This window comes from Haliotis rufescens, unplaced genomic scaffold, assembly GCF_023055435.1.
Source record: "Haliotis rufescens isolate VD_foot unplaced genomic scaffold, xgHalRufe1.0.p SCAF_6, whole genome shotgun sequence".
Taxonomy (NCBI): domain Eukaryota; kingdom Metazoa; phylum Mollusca; class Gastropoda; order Lepetellida; family Haliotidae; genus Haliotis; species Haliotis rufescens.
In genome coordinates, this window is record NW_025964334.1 from 9,918,255 (window position 1) to 9,932,033 (window position 13,779).

Genomic DNA, 13,779 nt, shown 5'->3' on the forward strand with positions numbered 1-13,779 from the left:
CGACGTTTTCTTATGAGCAGAAATAAAAGATCGATAAGTGAAGCCAAGTTAACAAACAATCACATATCCAATATGAGTGTACGTGATCATGATAATAGTTATGCTTAGGATAATGATAATGATGATGTTATACTTATTCCTACATAGTCCGCGGGGGTAGAGGAGGGCGGGTAGCGCTGGTTTATCTCACTGTATACCCAGATTCGATTGCCGCCGCCCCCCGCCTCCCGGAACCCTCATAGGGGAGATCCAGGGTAGAATAGGTCTTCAGCAACCCATGCTTGCCGTGAAAGGCGAATTTGTTTGTCGTAAGAGGCGACAAACAGGATAGGGTGGTCAGGCTCGCTGACTTGGTTGATGCATGTCACTGTATCCCAATTGTGTGGATCGATGCTCATGATCTCAATCACTGGATTGTCTGGTCCAGATTGCATTATTTACGGACCACCGTCATATAGCTAAAATATTGCTGAGTGCGGCGTTAAGGAAAAAGCAAAAACATAAAATAGCGGGGGCCTAGATTTGTATTTACTGAATTTAAAATGCTTAAATATGAGTTTTATGTTTTAAAAACATAATTGTGATTTTATATGACTCCGGGCATATTCGTTGGGCTTTATTTTTCTTACCTTTGTTACACGTTGCAAAAGAGGCGTTGCTGACGTAGAAAAGCCACTATGACGTCAAACGCGTTATTGATAGCCATAATCTTGATTCAATACCGGCCACAGGGCGACAGAATGTCATCCGATAGACAGGGCTATCTTTGGAATATACGTTGCTGTAATTGACGACTCCCTGTCTATCATGACGGCGGTCTTGACACCGAGAGTGATGAGAACAAACACACGACCAGGGCCCCGTTCCACAAAGCGATCTTAGCGCTAAGTTGATCGTAACTCCCAGACTTGCGACTGTCGTAGCGCTAAGATCGCTTTGTGGAACAGCGCCCAGATCTATTGTTAGAGACAAGCATCCATGTAATTGCAAGCGCATCCTCGATTATCCAGAGTTCGGAATTGCAGTGAACAACAGATACCAAAATGTATCTCTGTGACGTATAATTCCTTCCACGGGAAAACCCCATATCACTAACATTCTTCAGACGTTCTATTCCTCTTTACCCTGTCTGCTACTCGGCATTAAGGGGCTAAAACAAGGACTGGTCGGCTCGGAGTCAGTATACTGTGTCTGAGTGGGATATTCATGTTAAACTGCGGCATAGTATCTCAGGGAGCTAGCACTATAATTCGGCATCTGTCCGGACTAGTACAAGCAGACAGACAGACACACACACACACACACACACACACACACACACACACACACGTGAAAACAGATCAACATTTGTCGATTGCCATCTAATATTGTGACTGTCTAACATTATTACAGTAAAATCCACTAAATCATATTCAATAAACAGATCGTATTTCACATCAAGATGCATAACAACAGAACGCTGTTTTCAAACCATCTCAGTCTTGTGAATGTCAGATCGTTGCCAATAGCGATAACAACAACTGTTGTTTGAACAACGTTCGCCAAATATAGCCGTACAATATGATCCTCCCTCATACGTCAGAGGTTGCCGAATCCGTCCAAGTGAGGTATACGCTGCCCAGCAATCGGCATTACTGAATGACAATCAGTCACCTTAATAACCCCGGAGAAATGGAGGCTGCTATTAATAGACCCCTTGTTAAGTCAAGGCTCTGGTACCTTGCTATGAGGCCTTCTTTTCTGTCCACACACAAGAAATAGGTCGGCCGTTAAGGAGGCGACAGATGCTGAGGTTGACGTCGCTGTACTTCGGCGATCGGTTGGGGACGAGGTGGGTTCTGTTCCCGAAAACGGAGAAAAATCTTTCGTCCTCCTTGACATAATTAGTTGTACATTCTGGATGTTTTGAAACACTTATCAACCTATTTGTAGAGAAAACATTGTTTGTAATGAATCTCTGACTAAAATATAATGTGTCCCAATACCGGAGTTGTTGTGATCTGGCTTCATGTGTGACGTCATACCGGTCGATGAGGTTTGTTCCCACTTTTGACTCCTTTTTCCGATTCTGATTGCCTTGCCTGTCAGAAGAATTGGCTGTGATGGATTGGGGTGGTCAAAATGGCTTCAATATCATGGTCAAATAGAGGCTCAATAACTGGTATAGCTGACATCGGCATAAAACAATATAACCTCTATAACTACATGCAATAGTGGGCACGGGTGGCCGAGTCGTATTAGGCGTGGAGTTGCGTCCCTTAGTCTTAGAAAACTATGATGATTGTTTGAATCCCGGTTCATCCTGATAATGTTTCCAAAGTCCAACACTAAGCAAGTCTAGATTTTCCACAGGTTCAGGTTCTGAATCTCCCATCTCTCTGGGGCTCATTTCACTTTAAATGCAGCTGCTTGTTTCTATCCATATTAGACCGCCTCCGTGGTCTAGTGGTAGAGCGTCCGCCCGGAGAATGGAAGGTCCGGGGTTCGATCCCCGACCGCGTCATACCAAAATACGTTAAAAGATGGTACTTGTTGTAACCCTGTCTGGCGCTCGCCATTAAGGGGCTAAAACAAGGACTGGTCGGCTCGGAGTCAGTATACTGTGGGGTATTCATGTTAAACTGCGGCATGGTATCTCAGTGAGCTAGCACTATAAATCGGCATCAGTCCGGACTAGTACAGGCAGCCACACAAACACACACACGTACCTGCACGTCGCTATATAAGTGCAATAACCTTGGACGCGACGTTAAACCCCATTTCACCTCACCTCACCTATCCATATTATATATGTTCAGAGATTAATCGTCAGTCTAGGTCATAAATATTAATGTCTCCAACTAGACAACAAGAGATGACGTATCAAAGCAAAAACTTTAAACCCCGGATTACCAGACACAATTGTTCGGCTTAGATAATAAATCGCAATTGTCCACCAAAACATGATCCAATCACGTATGTTCCTTTGTCTATGAACCCAACTGCCTTGACATACGTATCGAATATAGTACTGGCCTGCACTGGGACGTTTACAAGACCTCTTAAAAGTGATCCAAATTTGTGATAAAACACACTATTTGCTGACGAGTGTTTTCGTTGATGTCGTGGCTTGTGCTCTCATCACGTTCACACATTGTCGTCCTCCAAAAAATATGTCCTTTTTTAGCCGTGTGTACTCTACGTGGTAATAGTAGCTGATGATACCGGCTCTGATGCATTCACGTTTACAAGAAGCACGAGTTGACAAGAGGCGATTAAGATCTCATTTGGCAACAGCGTATGATGTGACGATGTTTCAGCGGTTGCGGATTATGGCTTCCAACTGTTTGGGTCTTAAGGGTCATGGTTTTCTTTTGACACAGTGAGACACAGATAAAAGACTTTAGCCAATGAGATATCTGTATTTTGTCACAAGGTTTACTTATACACACCCCGATAGAACTCGTCATATAAAAGCGTTCTGCACGTGCGTTTCATGAAAGATGGTTGAAGTAACGCTGTGAGTGAGTGAGTGTGTGACTTGGGTTTAACGCGCTTTGTTTGTGTGTTTGTTGTTTGTTTGTTAACGCCACACTGAGCAATATTCCAGCTATATGACGGCTGTCTGTAAATAATCGAGTCCGGACCTGACAATCTTGTGATTGACATCACGCAATTTGAATACGATGACATGCATCAACCAAGTCAGCGAGCCTGACCACCCGAACCTGTTAGTTGCCTCTTACGACAAACATGGGTTGCTGAAGACCTATTATACCCCGGATGTTCCCGCGCTCTGAACTGTCTTTCAATAACTGGTATGTCGTGGTGTCAGTTTAATGTTTGAAGACCGCCTGATTATATACTAGGCCTTAACTACCATTAAGGTGTAATCCACGATCATGTGCGAGTTTTGACAAACTAAGTATCATAATATTTGAGAATTTCGGATCGGAAAGAGACGCAGCAAGTCACAGTGTCATCACGGTGCCTTTAACACGGTATCACCCGCGTCCCCTGGGTATACACGTATTTAGGTTTTGTATCATGTTTCGCTTTTACGATAACCTAACGACAAGACCTGTGTATAATTAAACTAATTACGTTCATGCCGATTGGTTCCGGCACGGAAATATTTGTCTCCTCGAGGGACGAGCCCTGTCATTTTACGTATTTGTTGTTGTGGTAATTGCTGTAAATGGAATGCTAACGGTTGGAACAGGCGCGACAGCTCGGGTAATGAGTGCAGTCAGTGATACGAGAAACATAAGTTCCATCAGTTGCTTGAAATAAAGCTCTGTGAGGACTCCTCGAGTCAGTCATTGACAGATAGTGTTATCATTCCCAGCAATAAGTGATGCGATTAAGAAAATTAAGTGTCAGATTATATTTCCTGAAGGATCTCTGCGATGTTTTAAAGTACACCATTATGTTTCAAGCTCTGACCGCGCGGCTGTTTCATACACTTAATTCGCGCTGTTATCTCACGTATGTGTTTTATGCGTAAAGATATTATGTCACGTGATGTAAAGATGTATGTTTCGGTCTACTTCGTTTGTCACTTTCTCTCTATCTGTCCCTCATCTCTTCACTCTCTCTCGGGGTTTGGGATAGCCTAGTGGTTAAAGCGTTCGCTCGTCACGCCAAAGACCCGGGTTCGATTCCTGACATGGGTACAATGTGTGAAGCCCATTTCTGGTGTCCCCTGCGTGATATTGCTGGAATATTGCTAAAAGCGGCGTAAAACCATTCTCACTCACTCACTGTTTCAGTACACTTTGGCGCAAGGCTTTGTCAATGTGCATGGCACTGGTGGTGCGGGGGTTGAAGGAAATGTTTGGCTTCTGACAGCTGACCAGTCCTTGCCCAGAAGAACTACTGAAGCAAACACACGTCATGTGTATAGCAGGGATGGGCGACTTGCGCATTGATTTAATATTTTACGGACATTAAGCATGTTTCTGTACTGGGAGGATATAATACAACGTAAATGACACCCAGTGATTCCGGTATCTTTGATGTGTTTTCCGTCCACAATAGATAATCTGCTGTTATTACTACTTTGCTTCAATGTGTGAAGCCCATTTCTGTGTCCCCCGTCGTGATATTCCTGGAATATTGTTAATTGCGGTGTAAAACCATACTCACTCACTCACTCACTCACTTTTCTTTCTCCCTTTTTTATGGTAGTATGAACCTACATCTATATCTGCGGAAGGTCCGGGTTTTGATCCCCGACCGCGTCATACCAAAAGACGTTAAAAGATGGTACTTGTTGTTACCCTGTCTGGCGCTCGGCATTAAGGGGCTAAAACAAGGACTGGTCGGCTCGGAGTCAGTATACTGTGTCTGAGTGGGGTATTCATGGTATCTCAGTGAGCTAGCACTATAAATCGGCATCAGTCCGGACTAGTACAAGCAGCCACACAAACACACACACGTGCATGCACGTCGCTATATAAGTGCAATAATCTTGGACGCGACGTTAAACCCCATTTCACCTAACCTCACCTCACATCTATATCTACCTATATCTTGTAATTGCACGCTCTTGCTGCCTGTTGTATATCTGTCAGTCGGTCTGTCTGTCTGTCTCTTCCCCATTCTCGCATTCACTCGTAGCCGCGCACCCTAACCCCACCCCACCCCACCCCACCCCACCCAAACCATCTCTCCTATTCATCGCTAGCCCTCATCAAGACAACATTTTAGAATATATGTGCACGGAAAGACATATTTTACGAACGCTTTAGTGACTCGTTACCTCGCTAGACGGTAAAGATACTGATCGTCGATAATCAAGAATATCATATCGCGAATATTTTTTATGTTAAACAACCTGAACCCATTCGTTCCCAAAGCTTCGCTTCTGAAGTGACTTCACCATAATAATATCAATTTCTCTAATTATTAACTCTTCACAGAAACCCCGTGAAGAACCGGGTGTGAAATAGTCTTCAGCAACCCATGCTTGTCGTAAGAGGCGACTAACGGGATTGGGTGGTCAGGCTTGCTGACTTGGTTGATGCATCATCGTATCCAAATTGCGTAGATCGCTACTCATGATTTCGACCACAGGAATGTCAGGTCCAGACTCGATTTTTTTTCAGATCGCTGTCATATGGCTGGAATATAAACCATTGCCATTTCTGTTTTGGGAACAAAATAAGCTAAATGCAGGGTGTCAATGTTCCAACATCGGTGATTTTTTAGAATGAAGTATTTTGCGATCGTAAAATCCTGTACGATTGATCACTAATTTTATCCTTTTTTATCATTGCAGTTGCTTGGTATGGCTATTCTGGCTATCGGCATATGGGTTCGCGTCGATCCTAACTTTAGCCAGTACATGGACCAGACAGTCAGCAGTAACCCAACGTATGTAGCAGCTTACCTCTTCATCGCCGTCGGCTGCGTCGTCGTCGTCATCGGGTTCTTTGGATGTTGTGGAGCCATCAGAGAGAGCCAGTGCCTGCTAGGTTTGGTGAGTGGGATTTTCTGTTCAAATGAATAGCTCCGTGCGGATGGGTTAGAGTTGTCCCGGGGTACCTTTGCTGGTCGCAAGAGGCGAGACCGGTGAAGATTCCGGGGTAGAACAGGTCTTCAGCAACCCATGCTTGCCGTAAAAGGCGACTACACTTGTCGTAAGCAGCGACTAACGGGATCAGGTGGTCAGGCTCGCTGACTTGGTTGATGCATGTCATCGATCCCAATTGTGTGGATCGATGCTCAAGATGTCAATCACTGGATTGTCTGATCCAGACTCGATTATTTACAGACCGCCGTCATACAGCTGGAATATGCGGCGTTAAAGAACAAACAATCAAACAAACGTATGAAGCAACCAAATGGACGGGTGGTCATCCTCGGTGACATGGTTGATGGTGTGTTGTCGTACTCCGACGGCGTGTATCGTTGCTCAGAGTATCAAGCACTTGATGTTTGGTCTATATTCAATTATTTACAGGCCGCCACCCTGAGTGAGTGAGTGAATGAGTGAGTTTGGTTAATAACGCCGCTTTGAACAGTATTCCAGTTATATCATGGCGTGTCAGGTTATGTAGGAGAAAAGCCCGAAGTCATGCATGTCTTAGCCGTTCACCTCTTTAGTAAAACCCACGAGCACGGGTTTGGTGCTGACAAACCTAGAAACATAATCGGGCCGAACCCGGTTAGAATAGGTCTTCAGCATTCCATGCTTGCCGTAAAAGGCGACTATGCTTGTCGTGAGAGGCGAGTAACAGGATCGGGTGGTAAAGTTCGCTGACTTGGTTGACACATGTCATCGTTGCCCAATTGGGTTGATCATGATGTCAGTCACTGGGTTGTCTGGTCCAGACACCACCATTTACATACTGAAGTTATACAGCTGGGATATTGCGGCGTTAAACAAACAAATAAACATAAATGCTGTGCAATACAATGTTGACACTGATTGATATATACTTTTCAAAAGAAGTTAAAGAACAACCGATCTTTCATCTCCTCCTCCTCCCCCCCCCCCCCCCCCCCCCCAAGTATTGCTGGAAAACTAGTCAAGGGGCGTAAGACTTTACTCTCTACACTCACTTGTTTACTTTACAGTGGCGGTTTAGTAGCCCAGTGGTTAAAGCGTCACGCCGACGACCCGGGTTTGATTCCCGACATGGGTACAATGTGTGAAGCCCATTTCTGGTGTCCCTGAATGTTGCTAAAAGCGGCGTAAAACCAACTCACTCGCTCACCGATACAGAAATCCCCTAAACACAATTTTGCATTGAAAATACACACAGTACTTACTGTCTACTGTGTAGAGTTGCGTCCCTGAAAGCCTTATTCACTCACTCACTCATTACAATGTCAAAAATACTGATTTCTGTTTCAGTTCTTCATCAGTTTGTTCATCATCTTCTGCGTTCTACTCGGTGCCGGCATCTACTGCGTGGTCCAGAAAGACAGTGTAAGTATGAAGTTCGTTTTTATTGCGTGGGGATTCCGGGTTAGAATTGGTCCCCAGGAGCCTATGCTGGCCCAACCGTTTGAATCCCGGGTTAGAATTGGTCCCCAGGATCCTATGCTAGCCCAACCGAATGAATCCCGGGTTAGAACTGGTCCCCAGGAGCCTATGTTGTCCCTACCGTATGTATCCCGGGTTAGAACTGGTCCCCAGGAGCCTATGTTGGCCCTACCGTATGAATCCCGGGTTAGAACTGGTCCCCAGGAGCCTATGTTGTCCCTACCGTATGTATCCCGGGTTAGAATTGGTCCCCAGGATCCTATGTTGTCCCTACCGTATGAATCCCGGGTTAGAACTGGTCCCCAGGAGCCTATGTTGTCCCTACCGTATGAATCCCGGGTTAGAACTGGTCCCCAGGAGCCTATGTTGTCCCTACCGTATGTATCCCGGGTTAGAATTGGTCCCCAGGAGCCTATGTTGTCCCTACCGTATGTATCCCGGGTTAGAACTTGTCCCCAGGAGCCTATACTTGCCCTACCGTATGAATCCCGGGTTAGAACTGGTCCCCAGGAGCCTATACTGGCCCTACCGTATGAATCCCGGGTTAGAACTGGTCCCAAGGCGCCTATACTGGCCCTACCGTATGAATCCCGGGTTAGAACTTGTCCCCAGGAGCCTATACTTGCCCTACCGTATGAATCCCGGGTTAGAACTGGTCCCAGGAACCTATGCTGGCCCTACCGTATGAATCCCGGGTTAGAACCGGTCCCCAGGAGCCTAGGTTGGTCGCAAGGGCCGACTGTATGGACCGGGTGGTCAGCCTCGATGATTTGGTTGATTGCATGTCAACCTACACCAACGGCGTCGATCGTTCCTGATATTATCCATCACTGGTTTGTCTGGTCCAGGCTCCTATATTTTCAGATTACAATAAAAAATGCAGCAAAGAGGGTTTTTGTGATCCTGGCACAGTCAGACTGGTTAGGCTCATCATCAGCTCGCCCCCTCTACACGCAGCCCAGATAGCGAATGGAACTTCTCCCAGGAAGCGCTGCCTAGTCTTGTTTTTTATGTATATATTTATTTATTTTGTTGTTGTTTTGGCAGATAAAAGATCTAGTGGGCGACTTCCTCCAAAAGTCGGTGGATGATTACAGTGAACGACAGCAAGCCAAGGAAGCGATGGACAACATCCAGAAAAATGTAGGTTGTTAAAATCAAGATTAGAGTTGGTCTACAGCAACCCATCCTTGTCTTAGGAGGCGACTAATGGGATCAGGTGGTCAGGCTCGCTGGACTTGGTTGATGCATGTCATGGTATCCGAAATGCACTGGATTGTGTGATCTAGACTCGATTATTTTACAGACCGCCGCCATATAGCTGGAATATTGCTAATAACAGTTTAACAACAGACAAACAAACAAATCTAATATCTTGAAGAGGTTTGGTCATCACAACTGGCTGTACGTCTTGTTGCACGGTTGGCCGAACGGTCAAAGGAGCTGTGCAGACCTGCGCTCCAGGATCCGCTATTCATCCTGATTCACTCAGATTAAGACCATTGGATCTTATTTTAAGATGATGGGACAAAGGGGTTTCAAGTGGCTACAACCTGCATCACTTTGGGCTTTCTTTCAACATTAAACTGACAGTCCGTGAAATAAGCGGCCTTAAACCAAACTCATTTACCAACTCATGTGTGTTTTCGCGTTACCCAACCTTCATCGAGTGTGTGTACTGCCTAGTCACTAACATTTTGTTTGTGTAGTTAGATATTTTATCCTACCATGAGCATTAACAATTAACTACAGCTCACAGTTATAGCTGGTCTTAAACAACCCACAAACAGCTCAAAGTTAAGCCCAACTTACTTTTAACAGCTGTTTGATGAATGACTGTATTGTTTCGGGACAAGGGTGTCCCATTAGTCTAATGTACCGCATTTCGCTGTGTCCTTAGACGAGCCAGAAACTGATCGTGGGTTCGAGTCCCTGTTCACCCCGATCATGTTTCCAGGTTTGTCAGCACCATACCCGTGCGGTTTTCACCAAAGTGGTCAACGTTTGAGGCCTGCATCACTTCGAGTTTTCCTCCCACATTAAGCTGACACGCCGTGATATGACTGGAATACTGTTCAAAGCAGTGTTTCACCAATATCAAAAGGTCAAGAATACTTTTGTATGCACGACCATGAATAGTTTCAGATCATGACTGACAATGGAATTAAATCGTTATGGACTGTTTTGCATAAAAAGCAGTTTTGACTTCAGGAAGTTCATATTGGATGTTATTAATTGCAGATTACAGTGTTAAAACTGCGGTTTACAACTTTCAATCACTCATGTATCATCAAACAAGTTTTGCATGTTAAACAAGGGACTCTTAATTTTCCACATAAATATGCTTGCCCAAATAAAAATCACGACCAAGGCCGCCTCTCGACCGGAAGCGCGAAACATGGCCGTTTCATTTCTTATCCTGCCAAAGTGCCGTCGATCACATTTTCGTGTTTGGACAGTTATGTGAAAGGTGACAGTAAGAATTCTGGGGACAGTTACCTGATGAAGGATATGCCATTGACATTCACAGTAAGTATTCTTCATTCAAAAGTTATGTTATAAGCAGTTAAAGCTTTGCTGAATATCAGTGCTTGGAAATATGGCAGCTACCGGTCACCACATGCCATCATCCGTTCAACAATTAATCCCAGTTTTTGTACATTCCCATACCGGAGGCTACGAATCGCCACGTATGACATACCCTGCCAATGGATGCTACAGTATTTACATCACACTTCTACATCTTCTACTGGCAACAAATCATGAAATCTTCATAGCAACCTTAATCACTTACCACCATGTATTGAAACATTTCATCACATCTCAATAAAATTTCATAACGAAAACTAAAAACAGGTGCTATTAATTTTTTTTTCGTAGGAGCCGCCATCTTGTTTTCCAAAATCCTTGTGGCTTTTATTTCCTTTTATCGATACTTGGGCTCCGACAAGGGGAGATAAACATGTCAGCATATCCGCCCGTGAGCTCATTAAATGCAAGCCCCATCCTTCACGTATGACAGTGAGGCTAACATGGACTAACAAGTTCAATATTTACAATCTCATTCCGACATTTTACCTGATTTGTGTGCCGTTCGAATTTTAGTTTGGTAATACCGTGAAATGTGAATGGGATCCAAACTTTCCAAATTCAGGAAGCTGTTCCTCACAATGTCAATCAGTGGAAGGACCATCTCGTCGCCTAAAATCAGACAAGCACCCTTGCGCCATCAAATAAAAGCGGCCATAGCCGTTTCCGTGACCTTGGTCAGAGGCGGTCTAAACGTCGTTGTAAGACTGCATGTATTAATATCAAGAGTCCCATGTCGATATTTCATATAACAAAATTGCTACTAACAAAACATTGCTCACTCCATTGCTCACTTTTATCAGCTCAACTGCTGTGGATCCAAACGAGGAGCTGATGATTATCCCATCACATCCGGAATTCCAGCCACCTGCAAAGCAGAGAATTACAAGACGGTAAGTTCTCTTGGGTGGTCACAACGTCTGGTGACAATATATAACACATGGTGACTAGTGGACTATAGTAGTACCACTGGTATATTGCTAAAAGTAAAAACGATGATATATTTTTAAACGAAATATTAAAAATATACATCTTGCAACTGTGTTGTTTCAGACAATTTCCCTTTTCCCAAAGGTCTGAAGCATAACTATTTTGTAAAGCATTTTCTGTGATTCGGCTGACTGAATATACATTTGTCTTTCCCAATGTACAACCACATACCGATAGTATAGGTCCCGTTAAGCTCTTCCTGAAATATCACTTGAGTTTTGATTACTGTTCTTGTTGTACATTAATTTAGTACCTTTACTACATATATTATCATTAACTTTCAGCCCTGCGTTGAAAAACTCTTCGCGACATTGTCATCTCACCTCATCATAGTCGCCGGAGTCGCTATCGGAATTGCTCTAATCATGGTAGGTTCACAGTCAACAACGTTGTCCATTTTGTATTTTTTTAGTTGTCTACAGTTTCTCACTGGCCGACCGGTCATAGACGAATTAAGAAGTTACGTTTGATCCTTTAGGCTCGAACTTGAACCAAGGCGTCTTTAATAACTGCAGGTGAAGAGATATCCTGACGCCTATTTCTGTATTTTATGCAAGCGACGTGAGGTGAAATGGGGTTTATCGTCGCGTCCCAGATTATTGCACTTATATAGCGACGTGCATGCAGGTGTATGTGTGTGGCTACTTGTACTAGTCCGGACTAATGCCCATTTTATAGTGCTAGCCCACTGAAATACAATGCCATTGTTTAAAACGAATAACCGGCACAGACATAGTATACTGATTCCGAGCCGACCAGTCCTTGTTTTAGCCCTATTTTGCCGAGCGCCAGGCAGGGTAACAACAAGTACCATCTTGAAACGGTTTTTTGTATGACGCGGCCGGGGATCAAACCCACGACCTTCCGCTCTACCACTAAACCACCAACGGGGTCGTTATGCAATTGAATATATAGCTTTATAATATCGGAAAACAACCTCTACCCATTCTGGGGATTGTAAATGTGTGAAAACAGATGATGCTTTCCTATTCCACGTAAGAACGTATTATTTAGACCATGGAGATGTCTCTATGTTGCTTTGGGGGCACGGGTGGCCCAGTCGTCTAAGGCGCCGCGATTCGCTGTGCAGAGTTGCGTCCCGTGGGCACGCCAGAAACCTATGATTGTGGGTTCGAATTCCGGTTCGCCCCAATTATGTTTCTAGGTTTGTCAGAACCACACCCGTGCTCGTTGATTTCACCGAAGTGGTAAACGTCTGAGACCTGCATCACTTCGGGCTTTCCTCCCACATTAAGCTGACACGCCGCGATATAACTGGAATACTGTTAAAAGCAGCGTTAAACCCAACTCACTCACTCACTTCTCTATGTTGCATTACTCTTTAGCTACCATTGAACCATCAACATGGTATGCGTTTTTAGTATCTGTAATATGAGGCACTTGCAGTGCAGAGTTGCGTCCCTTGGGCACACCAGAAACCTACGATTGTGGGTTTGAATCCCGATTCGCCCCGGTTATGTTTCCATATTTGTCACAATAGCCGTGCTCGTGGGTTTAATCAAAGTGCTAAACGTCTGAGGTCACTTCAGGCTTTCCTCCAACATTAAGCTGATATTATAACTGCAATACTGTTCCAAGCGTAAACCCAGCTCACCCACTCATGCCAAAGGCATGGGTACAATGTGCAAAACCACTTCCATATGAGATTCTGAAAGTGACATAAATCTCATTCACTACTATCAAAGAATACTTGATAATATCTTCATCTTCATTTTCAGATTTTGGGAATGATCTTCTCCATGGTATTGTGCTGTGCCATCAGAGACGTGAAGTAAGTCAACAGGTTGAATGTTATGCTTATGATTAATACTTTTTATAATGATGATGGGCATTATGATAACATTGATTCTTTCCTTTTCAAACGATAACAATATGAGCATATTCCCAAGAGAAGTAAGGTCTTTCGAGGGTATATCTGATTAATTTCTCAGCTTGATGTCCATTGTTCAGAATTACGTCATACAATTATACATTGACCAGTCATGACATTTCATGATGATGAATAGTACTGGGAATAACTGTTCTTAAATGTATTAACCGATTTGAAAATGAAACATTGATGTATTTTTTCATGTAAGTAATGTGATTAATCTCCCTGTGTGACCACATTGTACAGATTGTGTTCATGCCATCCGACATTTCAATCACATGTTTTCTGTATGTCGATAAAGTTAGAGAATATTTTAAGACTCTATTTTAAACTT

The 13,779-nt window shown here is 43.9% G+C and overlaps 1 protein-coding gene across 2 annotated transcripts in view; it reads left to right on the plus strand.

Annotated features, from left to right (window-relative positions):
- The window catches only part of LOC124151655 (CD9 antigen-like), a 75,511-nt gene that overhangs the window by 51,558 nt on the left and 10,174 nt on the right, over positions 1-13,779 (plus strand). The window contains exons 2-7 of one of the 2 annotated variants that reach the window (XM_046524233.2): positions 6,263-6,463; positions 7,844-7,918; positions 9,023-9,118; positions 11,368-11,457; positions 11,839-11,922; positions 13,294-13,346. In XM_046524233.2, the coding sequence (XP_046380189.1) occupies positions 6,263-6,463; positions 7,844-7,918; positions 9,023-9,118; positions 11,368-11,457; positions 11,839-11,922; positions 13,294-13,346 (599 nt within the window). The remainder of the gene's footprint in view (positions 1-6,262; positions 6,464-7,843; positions 7,919-9,022; positions 9,119-11,367; positions 11,458-11,838; positions 11,923-13,293; positions 13,347-13,779) is intronic. The other variant, XM_046524234.2, reaches the window with a different exon arrangement.